The following is a 13,406-nucleotide window of genomic DNA, read 5'->3' as shown; positions in this document are numbered from 1 at the left end:
AGTGTCAAATTTTAAGTTTGGTGTCTTGCATGTCTTTCTTTCTTAGATTTTCGAAAATTCATCATGTGTTCTTTCTTGATCTTCAAGTTGTTCTTGATGATTTTCTTTGTTTAATCTTATGATTTTCTTGTTTTGTGTTTTATGTTGTTTTTCATATGCATTTTTGAATCCATAGTCCCTAAACATTCAAAATTTCTAAGTTTAGTGTCTTGCATGTCTTTCTTTTCTTAAAAATTTTCAAAAATATGTTCTTGATGCTCATCATGATCTTTAAAGTGTTCTTGGTGTTCATCTTGACATTCAAAGTGTTCTTGCATGCATTATTTGTTTTGATCTTCAAATTTTATGTTTTGTTTCATTTTTTTTCTCTCTCCTCATTAAAAATTCAAAAGTCAAAAAATATCTTTTCCTTTTTCTTGTTAGTAAAGTCAAAATTTCAATTTAAAAATTCTATCTTTTCAAATATTTTTCAAAGTCAAATCTTTTTCATTTTTCTTTTATGTTTTTTTTCCAAAATTTTTTTAATTAATTTTCAAAATCTTTTTCTTAATTTTATTTCATAATTTTCGAAATTATTGCTAACATTTAATGTTTTGATTCAAAAATTTCAAGTTTGATACTTTCTTGTTAAGAAAGGTTCAATCTTTAAGTTCTAGAATCATATCTTTTTGTTTCTTGTTAGTCAAGTTATCAACTTTAATTTCAAAAATCAAATCTTTTTAATTTCTTTTCCAAATCTTTTTCAAAATAAATTTCAATCATATCTTTTTCAAAATTTAATCTCAAAATCTTTTTCTAACTTCTTATCTTTTAAAAAATTTGACTTTCAAACCTTTTCAACTAATTATATTTGTTTATTTTAATTTTAAAAATGTACTATTTCTTATCTTTTTCAAAACCACCTAACTACTTTTTCTTTTCTCATTTTTGAAAACAACTAACCACTTTTTCAAAATTCTTTTTAATTAAATAATTGTTTTAAATTCTAATTTTATTTTATTTCTTTTGATATTTTTGAAACTAACTTAATTAATTAAATAAAAATAAAAATATTTTTCTTTTCCCTCTTCTTAAAATTCGAATACCCTCTCTCTCTCTCATCTCTTTCTATTTATTTTATTTATTTACTAACATTTCTCTTCTACTCATCTAATAATTCGAACCCTCTCCCTCTCACTGTGTTCGAATTCTTCTTATTCTCTCTCTACCTTATTCTTCTATTCTTTTTTTCCTCTAACACATAAAGGAATCTCTATACTGTGACATAGAGGATTCCACTACTCCCTTTGTTCTCTTCTTTTTCACATGAGTAGGAACAAGGATAAGAACATTCTTGTTGAAGCTGATCTAGAACCTGAAAGGACTCATGAAGAGGAAGCTAAGAGAAGCTAAAGTACAACACTCCGGAGAGGACCTTACAGAAAATCTCGAAAAAGAAACAGACACGGCGACCGAACCCAACAGCAATGCTAGAGATGCAAGGAAGATGCTTGGTGACTATATTGCACCAACATCTAACTTCTATGGAAGAAGCATCTCAATTCCTACCATTGGAGCAAACAACTTTGAGCTTAAGCCTCAATTAGTTTCTCTAATGCAGAAGAATTGCAAGTTTCATGGACTTTCATCAGAAGATCCTCTTCAGTTCTTAGCTGAATTCTTGCAGATCTGTGATACTGTTAAGACCAATGGGGTTGAACCCGAGTTCTACAGACTTATGCTTTTCCCTTTGCTATAAGAGACAGTGCTAGGACATGGTTGGACTCACAACCTAGAGAAAGCCTGAACTCTTGGGATAAGTTGATCGCTACTTTCTTGGCCAAATTCTTTCCACCTCAAAAGCTGAGAAATCTTAGAGTGGATGTCCAAACCATCAGACAGAAACAAGGTGAATCCCTCTATGAAGCTTGGGAAAGATACAAGCAACAGACCAGAAGGTGTCCTTCTGACATGCTTTCAGAATGGAGCATCTTGGATATATTTTATGATGGTCTGTTTGAATTGTCCAAGATGTCATTGGACCACTCTTCTGGTGGATCTCTTCATCTGAAAAGAACCCCCACTGAAGCTCAAGAACTTATTGAGGTAGTTGCAAATAATCAGTTCATGTACACTTCTGAAAGAAATCCTGTGAGTAATGGGATGACTCAAAAGAAAGGAGTTCTTTAGATTGATACCTTGAATTCCATATTAGCTCAGAAAAAAATATTGACTCAGCAAGTCAATATGATTTCTCAGAATCTGACTAGATTGCAAGCTGCATCCGGCAGTATTAAAGAAGCCTCGTCTGAAGGAGATGCTTATGACCACGAAAATCCAACAATGGAAGAGGTGAATTACATGGGAGAATGATAGGCAAAATTGTGACTCATACTTTTCACAACTCGAACAATTCCTGGCAACGACTCCAAAAACTTGGTGCATAATACCATGGATCACACACATTCTTCATAACTTCGCACAACTAACCAGCAAGTGCACTGGGTCGTCCAAGTAATAAACTTTATGTGAGTAAGGGTCGATCCCACGGAGATTGTTGGTATGAAGCAAGCTATGGTCATCTTATAAATCTCAGTCAGGCGGATTCTAATGGTTATAATGGTTTTCGAATATAAAGATAAATAAAGCTTAAAATAAAGATAGAGATACTTATGTAATTCATTGTTGGAAATTTCAGTAAGCGCATGAAGATATTGTGTTCCTTCTGAATCTCTGCTTTCCTATTGCTTTCATCCAATCATTCTTACTCCTTTCCATGGCAAGCTGTATGTTGGGGGATCACCGTTGTCAATGGCTACCATCAGTCCTCTCAGTGAAAATGGTCCAGGTGCGCTGTCACCGCACGGCTAATCATCTGTCGGTTCTCGATCATGTAGGAATAGGATTTACTATCCTTTTGCATCTGTCACTGTGTCCTACAGTCGCGAGTTTGAAGCTCGTCACATTCATTCAATCCCTGAATCCTACTCGGAATACCACAGACAAGGTTTAGACTTTCCGGATTCTCAAGAATACTGCCAATGGATTCTAGCTTATACCACAAAGATTCTGATCAAGGAATCCAAGAGATATTCATTCAAGCTTATTTGCATGTAGAACGAAAGTGGTTGTCAGGCACACATTCATAAGTGAGAATGGTGATGAGCGTCACATAATCATCACATTCATCAGGTTCTTGAGTGCGAATGGATATCTTAGGATAAGAATAAGCGTGAATTGAATAGAAGAACAATAGTACTTTGCTTTAATACTTGAGGTACAGCAGTGCTCCACACCTTAATCTATGGTGTGTAAAAACTCCAACATTGAAATACATAAGTGATAATGGTCCAGGCATGGCCGAATGGCCAGCCCCCATAAGAGTCTAGGATAGCATAAAACTAAACTCTCAAAAGCTGCCTAGTACAATAGTGAAAAGTCCTATTTATACTAAACTAGTTACTAGGGTTACAGAGATAAGTAAATGATGCAGAAATCCACTTCTGGGGTCCACTTGATGTGTGCTTGGGCTGAGCATTGAAGCTTTCACGTGTAGAGGCCTTCCTTGGAGTTAAACGCCCAGTTGTAACGTGTTTTTGGCGTTTAACTATGGTTTGTGACATGTTTCTCGCGTTTTACTCCAGAATGCAGCATGGAGCTGGCGTTGAATGCCAGTTTGCGTCATCTAAACTCGAATAAAGTATAGAGTATTATGTATTGCTGGAAAGCCCTGGATGTCTACTTTCCATCGCAATTAAGAGAGCATCATTTAGAGTTCTGTAGCTCTAGAAAATCTATTTCGAGTGCAGGAAGGTCAGAATCCAACAGCATCTGTAGTCCTTTTTCAGTCTCCTATCAGATTTTTGCTCAGGTCCTTCAATTTCAGCCAAAAAATACCTGAAATCACAGAAAAATACACAAACTCATAGTAAATTCCAAAAATGTGAATTTTGCATAAAAACTAATAAAAACATCCCTAAAAGTAGCTAGATCCTACTAAAAACTACCTAAAAATAATGCCAAAAAGCGTATAAATTATCCGCTCATCACAATACCAAGCAACTGAAAATCAAATAGGATAAAAAGAAGAGAATATACTATAAATCCCAAAATATCAATGAATATTAGTTCTAATTAGATGAGTGGGACTTGTAGCTTTTTGCTTATGAACAGTTTTGGCATCTCACTTTATCCTTAGAAGTTTAGAATGATTGGTATCCATAGGAACTCAGAGTTCAGATAGTGTTATTGATTCTCCTAGTTAAGTATGTTGATTCTTGAACACAACTACTTTTATGAGTCTTGGTCGTGGCCCTAAGCACTTTGTTTTCCAGTATTACCACCGAATACATAAATGCCACAGACACATGACTGGGTGAACCTTTTCAGATTGTGACTCAGTTTTGCTAAAGTCCCCAGTTAGAGGTGTCCAGGGTTCTTAAGCACACTCTTTTTGCTTTGGATTATGACTTTAACTACTCAGTCTTAAGCTTTTCACTTGGACCCGCATGCCACAAGCACATGGTTAGGGACAACTTGATTCAGCCGCTTAGGCCAGGATTTTATTCCTTTAGGCTCTCCTATCCATTGATGCTCAAAGCCTTGGATCCTTTTTACCCTTGCCTTTTGGTTTTACGGGCTATTGGCTTTTTCTGCTTACTTTTTCTCTTTCTTTCTTTTTTTTTTATTTTTGCCATTTTTTCTTTTTTTCACTGCTTTTTCTTGCTTTAAGAATAAATTTTATGATTTTTTAGATCATCAATAACATTTCTCTTTTTCATCATTCTTTCAAGAGCCAACAAATTTAACATTCATAAACAACAAGATCAAAAATATGCACTGTTCAAGCATTCATTCAGAAAACAAAAGTATTTCAAGGATGTATTCGAGGATTCATGTACTTCTTGTTCTTTTGTATTAAAAATATTTTTCATTTAAGAAAGGTGAAGGATTCATGGAATTATTCATAACCTTAAGACAAAGTTACTAAATACTAATGATCATGTAGTAAATACTCAAAACATAGACAAACATAAAGCATAAAACCGAAAAACAGAGAGATAAGAACAAGGAAGTTAAGGAATGAGTCCACCTTAGTGAGGGTGGCACCTTCTTCTTGAAGAACCAATGGTGTTCTTGAGCTCCTCTATGTCTCTTCCTTGCCTTTGTTGCTCCTCCCTCATAGCTCTTTGATCTTCTCTAATCTCATTGAGAATGATGGAGTGCTCTTGGTGTTTCACCCTTAATTGGTTCATGTTATGACTCAATCCTTCTATAGAAGTGTTGAGTTGTTCCCAATAGTTGTTTGAAGGAAAATGCATCTCTTGAGGCATCTCAGGGATTTCTTGATGATGAGCTTCCTCATGTGTCTCTTGAGATCCATGAATGGGCTCTCTTGTTTACTCCATCCTCTTCTTAGTGATGGGCTTGTCCTCTTCAATGAGGATGTCTCCTTCTATGACAACTCCAGCTAAGTTGCATATATGGCAAATGAGATGAGGAAAAGCTAGCCTTGCCAAGGTGGAGGGCTTTTCGGCTACTTTGTAGAGTTCTAGAGAGATGACTTCATGAACTTCTACTTCCTCTTCAATCATGATGCTGTGTGTAACGACCCAATTTTCAGTATGCCTAGGACACACCAAAAACTGAGCGCTACCAATTTGTCTTCCTAGTTATTATCTATTATTTATCATATGAGCCTGATTCGTTGTTAAAAGCGTAGTTAATTTGCGAGGTGTATTTTTTTGAAAACGTTTGGATTAATAAACATAATCATTTATAATCAATTCACAAATAATAACAGATAAAATAGCTGTAAACAACCACACATAAATACATCACAAGCAGCTAACAAGATTCAGTGATCCAGCTTTTATTAGAGTATAGACTTTTAGTTAGAACACCCCTATATATATATATATATATATATATATATATATATATATATATATATATATATATATATATACACAACATCCCAGGTCCTGACCTGTTCAAGAAGTCCCTAAGCTGGCACCCAGGCTAGTCTAGACTCTATACTCGCCTAGTCCATCTAAACTACTAAAGCGAGGGAAAGTACGTTCTAAGTCTTCAAAACTCAAGTCAAGTGAACGTCACCAAAGGGAGGACATTATCTGCTATTCCTCTGCACGATCAGACATTGCCATAGGACGTCCCTCTGGTACCTCATCAAGTAGCCACACAACGGGAGTCTCGTACACAGGATTCAGGTTAAAGTCCGCATACGAACGGGGTGCAGACGTTGGCTGGTCTCACAGTATATACATATACATAGATAAAGAGATTCACCCTAGACTCAGAAGACTACCTAGAGCGGAATTCTCTTTACGAACGGTCATCAGCGAACTACGGAAGGGTACTCATGCTTCCATCTGGAGGGGGAAAGGAGAGAGAAGGGGTAAGAACTGGGGAGTTCTTAGTAGAGCCGAGGTTATTAGTTACGTTCATTAATTTTGTGTTGCTTAGTAGACTAATAGCAGAATATAGAGAAGTAGTAAACAGAAGACAGATAAATAGAGAAAATAGAAAAAACAGAAAAAGATCACAAACAGAAGAAAACAAGAAAGTAAAACACAGACACAAACACAGAGAATAGAATACAAACAAAGAAAGCATACATTCATGCAACAATCATAATAGAGAAAATGCACAACCAAGTATGATGCATGTCTAGCCCTAGTGCATGTAATGAGCTCATCTGTCGGTTACGTACCCGCTCCCGACGTTACCCAGCAACCTCTGTCTGGATAAGGCTTTCCTGTTGGCAATATCCACTGCAAGCAACCTTTATCTTGCAGGGCAAAACTTATTAGCCGATATACGCCCAACAGACTCACTGTAAGCAACCTCTGTCTTACAGGAGCAACAACACACTCACTGTAAGCAACCTTTGTCTTATAGGAGCACATTCATCTTCAAACCTCTGTAAGCAACCTCTGTCTTACAGCAAAGCATTATAGCAAGGTATCCCAGGAAAGCATTCTCAGTGGTCGTACCACCATCTATCTGACTGCCTCTCTGCAGCAGATTCTTACATAATCATTTTCATTATCATCATTCATTAACCTTCTCATTATTCATCATCACTTTCACATTCTTATGCTGTACCTCTTTCTTTCTCTGTTCAATCATGCTATACAAACTCTACAGGTTTTACTTTTACAACATCTTAACTCAAACCATTTCTCTTTGTCACATTACTCTCTTCTCTGTGTCTTTTTACTTTGCTCAGATTACTCTTTTCTCTGTATCCCTCTATTCTGCTCTGGTTACTCTGTTCTCTGTGTTTCTTTATTCTGCTCTGGTTTCTCTGCTTAACATATGTATTTAAAGCTTATGTAAATTTCGGTATGAATAGTTAGCCTGTCCCAAGTATAGGTTCATTAAGTCTATACTGAAACAGTTTAACTTTTCATATAATACCTAACCCTAGTCGCAACTCAAGTACTATCTAAGTTGCCCTAGTTCGTTCACTAATCTCTGTCTGTTTTCTATCGTTAAAACTTTACAGACTTTTTCTTTGGTTTTTATCTTTCCTTTAACTTTTTATCTTTCTTTTATCTTTGCCTCACTAATATGTTCTTACCGCTCCCTAAGTGTTTTATGAAGGTAATTATGAGATTCTACACTTAAAGTTGTCTTTCTAAAGCTTTTACAGAAAACTGCCTTTTCTGTATTATTTTATTATTTTTGTTAAAATATTATTTTTAATTAAATATTATTATTTAATATTTTATTATTATTTATTATTTTATTAATATATTTTCGAAAATTAACTTTACTTTAACCTTTAACCTTTAAAATTCACTTTTTAACACCCGTAACTTTTAATATTTCTACTTTTACCACCCTAACTTTCAGAAATCACCAGACAACCCCTAAAACACCAAAAATTTTACTTCCTTGCCCTTTTTAAGATCTAAGGCCTGTTCTTCATTGTTCTTCATCACACTCAAAGTGTTCTTCATGTTCTTCATAAATTCTTCAGATTCTTTCTCTGTTTTTACCCGTTTTTCAGTCTTTTCAGCAACTGATTTTTACTATAATTCATAATAAATTAGCAGCCACTAAAACCCCATCTTTTCTACATGATTTCAACACAAATTGAACCTCAATTTAAGCTTAGGGTTTCGTTTTTCCCAGCTGCCCAAGAACATGAACTTTAAAGCTTAAATTTCATCAAATTTCATCAGAATTTCACCAAAATTTTCATCAAGAATCAATCATATATGCTACCAATTTTTAGCACAACCAAATAATACAACGTTCACACATATCAAACACAAATAATCAAGATTAATTTCGTGACACCCTACCTGGTTTTGCTGCTCCTAATTCAATCAAACTTTCAGGTGGTCCTTAAGCACTTTTTCCTCCTAAATCACATCAAGAACAACTTTAAATCCAAAAACTCTCAACTCACCAAATCTCACTCAGTATGTTAGGAAGAGATATCTCACCTTAGACTTGCTGGAAATTCACGTTTCTTGGCCCTCAAGTCAAGTTAAGCATGATTCCTAAGGAAAAACATCAAGAAAACACATGTTTACATGGTTTTCCTTGAAAACCGAATTGAAGAGGGAGGGAGACAGCCATCTCACCTTATTTCCAGCCTTGATATGTTATATGGTTATGTAGAGAAAGAAGAGAGGATCATTTTGGTGAAATCGGAGTTTTGATTTGAGTTTTAGTTCAGAAGAAATCAAGCTTTGAAGATTAAGTGTTCATGAAGGTTTCTCTCTTTTCTCTCTTGTTATTTTCGGCCAACATGATGAAATGAGACAGCCTTGGAGGTCTTGGGGGTGTAAGGTGAGTTGTGATTGGTTGGCTTGGAGGTGGATTAAAATAATATTAAAATATCTCAGGTTTATAACAACTAAAACTAGGTGTATCGGAACACTTGTAAAAATATCTCTAAAAATTATTTTAAGCTACTAGCATAAATGACACTAGTAACATATTTATTATGAGAATAAAACATGTATGATGAGCCCTTAGCATTGCTAAAGTCATCAGAGAGTGCTGGTGCTAAGCTGCACCAGTAAACCGTAAACCTGGTTAAACCGATTTCCTATTTTTAACTAAAACAGACCAGGTAACCTTATAATATCTTTCAAGCAACTTCTAATACTAATATAATGATAATATTATACTATTATCTTTCTTCTCTCATGAATCAAGTCCGGTTCGTCAAACTGAGCCTATTTACGAAAACTAGAATCAAAACTCCTAACCGATACGGTTCAAAAACTAGGTTCTCCATGGCCGCGTTGTTGAGCTTGCCTCAAAAGAGGTTTTGGCTTAAAGATGTCATAATGACAATGAGGATTGAGATGCTTGATGATACAGCAGAGGTGTTCCCTTTACTGATCTTCCAGAGAAATTCGTGCCTGTAGAAAAGATCCGCGTACTCGAAAATCGGGGTTGTTACATTCTACCCTCCTTAAAGAAAATTTTGCCCTCAAAATTTAACATGCGCATAAGAAGTTATAGTATTATCTAACACAAATAAAACCATAGTGTGGTACTCACCTCGAGTGGAAGAATTATATGCATTAGTGTTGCCAGCAGTTATGGTAAAAACCCTTCCTTGTTGTTGTGGCCTAGCTGGATTTCGAACAAACCTTTTTGGGCAATTCCTCGATATATGTCCATACTCTCCGCAAGAGAAACAAGTGTATGTCCCATATCTACAAGCTCTATTACCATGATCCTTCCCACACCTTGAGCATACTGAAATATCCTGAGTTTGCTGAGATTGACCTCCTTATTCCTCTCCCAGATTATTGTTGTCGTAGTTGCCATTGTTACAAGCGAGAAAGTTACCATTTCGTTGATTCCTATTTTGGTGATCGAACTGACCATTGAACTTAAAGTTACGACCTTGAGGGGCTAGATATTGAATAAAGTCTCTTCCTAAGGCTTCCCTACGATCTGCTCGAGCTATCGCCACCTTTTTCGAACATTCTTCCACTAGTTTACTTTTATTCACCAGTTCAGCAAAATTTCATATCTCTAATGGAACTACTAAACTCATTAGATCCTCACGAAGGTCCCCTTCGAACTTCAAACACTTCCATTCTTCAAAGTCAGTAGGATTCCCTTGACAAATCTTGGAGAAACGGCACAAGTCATCAAACTTACGGGCATATTCTGCAACAGTTGTGTTACCCTGTTTCAGTTGCATAAGTTCCATCTCCTTAGCATCACGAGCTGCCCTCGGAAAATACTTCTTATAAAATTCATCCTTAAAAGTATCCCAAGGGATATCACCTTCATCTTGTTGCAACAGTTGCTGTATCCCCTGCCACCAATGCTCAGCTTCTCCTTCCAGTATATAAGTAGCGAACTCCACGTGTTGACCTTCCGGAACATGCTGTGCTCGTAGTGATCGCTCGATACCTCGGAACCAGTTGTCAGCATCAGTCGTAACGAGTGTACCTTTGAACTTAGATGGATTTACTTTCAAAAAAGTAGCAAGGGTCATGGGTTTATCAAGATGCGTTGAATCAGCCTCGTTGTTTCCATTATCCTCACCGTTTTTATTTCGGTTTTCATTTCTCACTCCGAGATGCTCAACAGCCCTAGCAGCAGCCATCGCAGCCTCACACACTGCCTCAACTACAATGTTCATCGTAGCCATAAAGGTTTCCTGCTCTCTCTCTCAGTTATCACTAGGGGTTCCTTCCCGCGCACTCTGTCTTCGTGGTCTCATTGTAGTCCTGTTCACACCAAACAATCGTTATTAAGGTGATCAGTCTTAACACTTCAAGTCAAGTGTGAACATTCCCAGAATGAAAACATAGAGACAATCATGCAACACATATCACATAGATATCCTATAAGCATGAGACACACAACAGAGTATGCAATGAAGCATAGTCAGTCCACTCCCCAGGCTCTATTGGGAACGAACTGCTCTGATACCAAATTGTAACGACCCAATTTTCAGTACGCCTAGGACACACCGGAAACTGAGCGCTACCAATTTGTCTTCCTAGTTATTATCTATTATTTATCATATGAGCCTGATTCGTTGTTAAAAGCATAGTTAATTTGCGAGGTGTATTTTTTTTAAAACATTTGGATTAATAAACATAATCATTTATAATCAATTCACAAATAATAACAGATAAAATAGTTATAAACAACCACACATAAATACATCACAAGCAGCTAACAAAATTCAGTGATCCAGCTTTTATTAGAGTATAGACTTTTAGTTATAACACCCCTAGATATAGCTAAATAATATCTATATACATATATATATATATATATATATATATATATATATATATATATATACACAACATCCCAGGTCCTGACCTGTTCAAGAAGTCCCTAAGCTGGCACCCAGGCTAGCCTAGACTCTATACTTGCCTAGTCCCTCTAAACTACTAAAGCGAGGGAAAGTACGTTTTAAGTCTTCAAAACTCAAGTCAAGTGAACGTCACCAAAGGTAGGACATCATCTGCTATTCCTCTGCACGATCAGACATTGCCATAGGACGTCCCTCTGGTACCTTATCAAGTAGCCACACAACGGGAGTCTCGTACACAGGATTCAGGTTAAAGTGCGCATACGAACGGGGTGCAGACGTTGGCTGGTCTCACAGTATATACATATACATAGATAAAGAGATTCACCCTAGACTCAGAAGACTACCTAGAGCGGAATTCTCTTTACGAACGGTCATCAGCGAACTACGGAAGGGTACTCATGCTTCCATCTGGAGGGGGAAAGGAGAGAGAAGGGGTAAGAACTAGGGAGTTCTTAGTAGGGCCGGGGTTATTAGTTACGTTCATTAATTTTGTGTTGTTTAGCATACTAATAGCAGAATATAGAGAAGTAGTAAACAGAAGATAGATAAATAGAGAAAATAGAGAAAACAGAAAAAGATCACAAATAGAAGAATACAAGAAAGTAAAACACAGACACAAACACAGAGAATAGAATACAAACAAAGAAAGCATACATTCATGCAACAATCATAATAGAGAAAATGCACAACCAAGTATGATGCATGTCTAGCCCTAGTGCAGGTAATGAGCTCATCTGTCGGTTACATACCCGCTCCCGACGTTACCCAGCAACCTCTGTCTGGATAAGGCTTTCTTGTTGGCAATATCCACTGCAAGCAACCTTTGTCTTACAGGGCGAAACTTATTAGCCGATATACGCCCAACAGACTCACTGTAAGCAACCTCTGTCTTACAGGAGCAACAACATACTCACTGTAAGCAACCTCTGTCTTACAGGAGCAACAACACACTCACTATAAGCAACCTTTGTCTTACAGGAGCACATTCATCTTGATACCTCTGTAAGCAACCTCTGTCTTACAGCAAAGCATTATAGCAAGGTATCCCAGGAAAGCGTTCTCAGTGGTCGTACCACCATCTATTTGGCTGCCTCTCTGCAGCAGATTCTTACATAATCATTCTCATTATCATCATTCATTAACTTTCTCATTATTCATCATCACTTTCACATTCTTATGCTGTACCTCTTTCTTTCTCTGTTCAATCATGCTATACAAACTCTACAGCTTTTACTTTTACAACATCTTAACTCAAACCATTTCTCTTTGTCACATTACTCTCTTCTCTGTGTCTTTTTACTTTGCTCAGATTACTCTTTTCTCTGTATCCCTCTATTCTGCTCTGGTTACTCTGTTCTCTGTATTTCTTTACTCTGCTCTGGTTTTTCTGCTTAACATATGTATTTAAAGCTTATGTAAATTTCGGTTTGAATAGTTAGCCTGTCCCAAGTATAGGTTCATTAAGTCTATACTGAAACAGTTTAACTTTTCATATAATACCTAACCCTAGTCACAACTCAAGTACTATCTAAGTTGCCCTAGTTCGTTCACTAATCTCTGTCTGTTTTCTGTCGTTAAAACTTTACAGACTTTTTCTTTGGTTTTTATCTTTCCTTTAACTTTTTATCTTTCTTTTATCTTTGCCTCACTAATATGTTCTTACCGCTCCCTAAGTGTTTTATGAAGGTAATTATGAGATTCTGCACTTAAAGTTGTCTTTCTAAAGCTTTTACAGAAAACTACCTTTTCTGCATTATTTTATTATTTTTGTTAAAATATTATTTTTAATTAAATATTATTATTTAATATTTTATTATTATTTATTATTTTATTAATATATTTTCGAAAATTAACTTTACTTTAACCTTTAACCTTTAAAATTCACTTTTTACCACCCGTAACTTTTAATATTTCTACTTTTACCACCCTAACTTTCAAAAATTACCAGACAACCCCTAAAACACCAAAAATTTTACTTCCTTGCCCTTTTTAAGATCTAAGGCATGTTCTTCATTGTTCTTCATCACACTCAAAGTGTTCTTCATGTTCTTCATAAATTCTTCAGATTCTTTCTCTGTTTTTA

At 36.0% G+C, this 13,406-nt stretch overlaps 1 protein-coding gene across 1 annotated transcript; it reads right to left on the bottom strand.

Annotated features, from left to right (window-relative positions):
* Nucleotides 1-10,006: 10,006 nt before the first annotated feature.
* LOC130949658 (uncharacterized) lies at nt 10,007-10,633 on the bottom strand. The gene has a single exon (XM_057878317.1). The coding sequence runs from the start codon at nt 10,631-10,633 to the stop codon at nt 10,007-10,009; it is 627 nt and encodes a 208-aa protein (XP_057734300.1).
* Nucleotides 10,634-13,406: the final 2,773 nt, after the last annotated feature.

Source organism: Arachis stenosperma, chromosome 9 (assembly GCF_014773155.1).
Source record: "Arachis stenosperma cultivar V10309 chromosome 9, arast.V10309.gnm1.PFL2, whole genome shotgun sequence".
In the NCBI taxonomy this organism is placed as follows: Eukaryota; Viridiplantae; Streptophyta; class Magnoliopsida; order Fabales; family Fabaceae; genus Arachis; species Arachis stenosperma.
The sequence above is the reverse complement of the archived record's forward strand: the minus strand, read 5'-3'. Positions and strand labels throughout refer to the sequence as shown.

What these genes read in the sequence shown, in the direction of transcription:
- LOC130949658 (XM_057878317.1), bottom strand. Translation starts at nt 10,633, where the DNA reads ATGAACATTGTAGTTGAGGCAGTGTGTGAGGCTGCGATGGCTGCTGCT.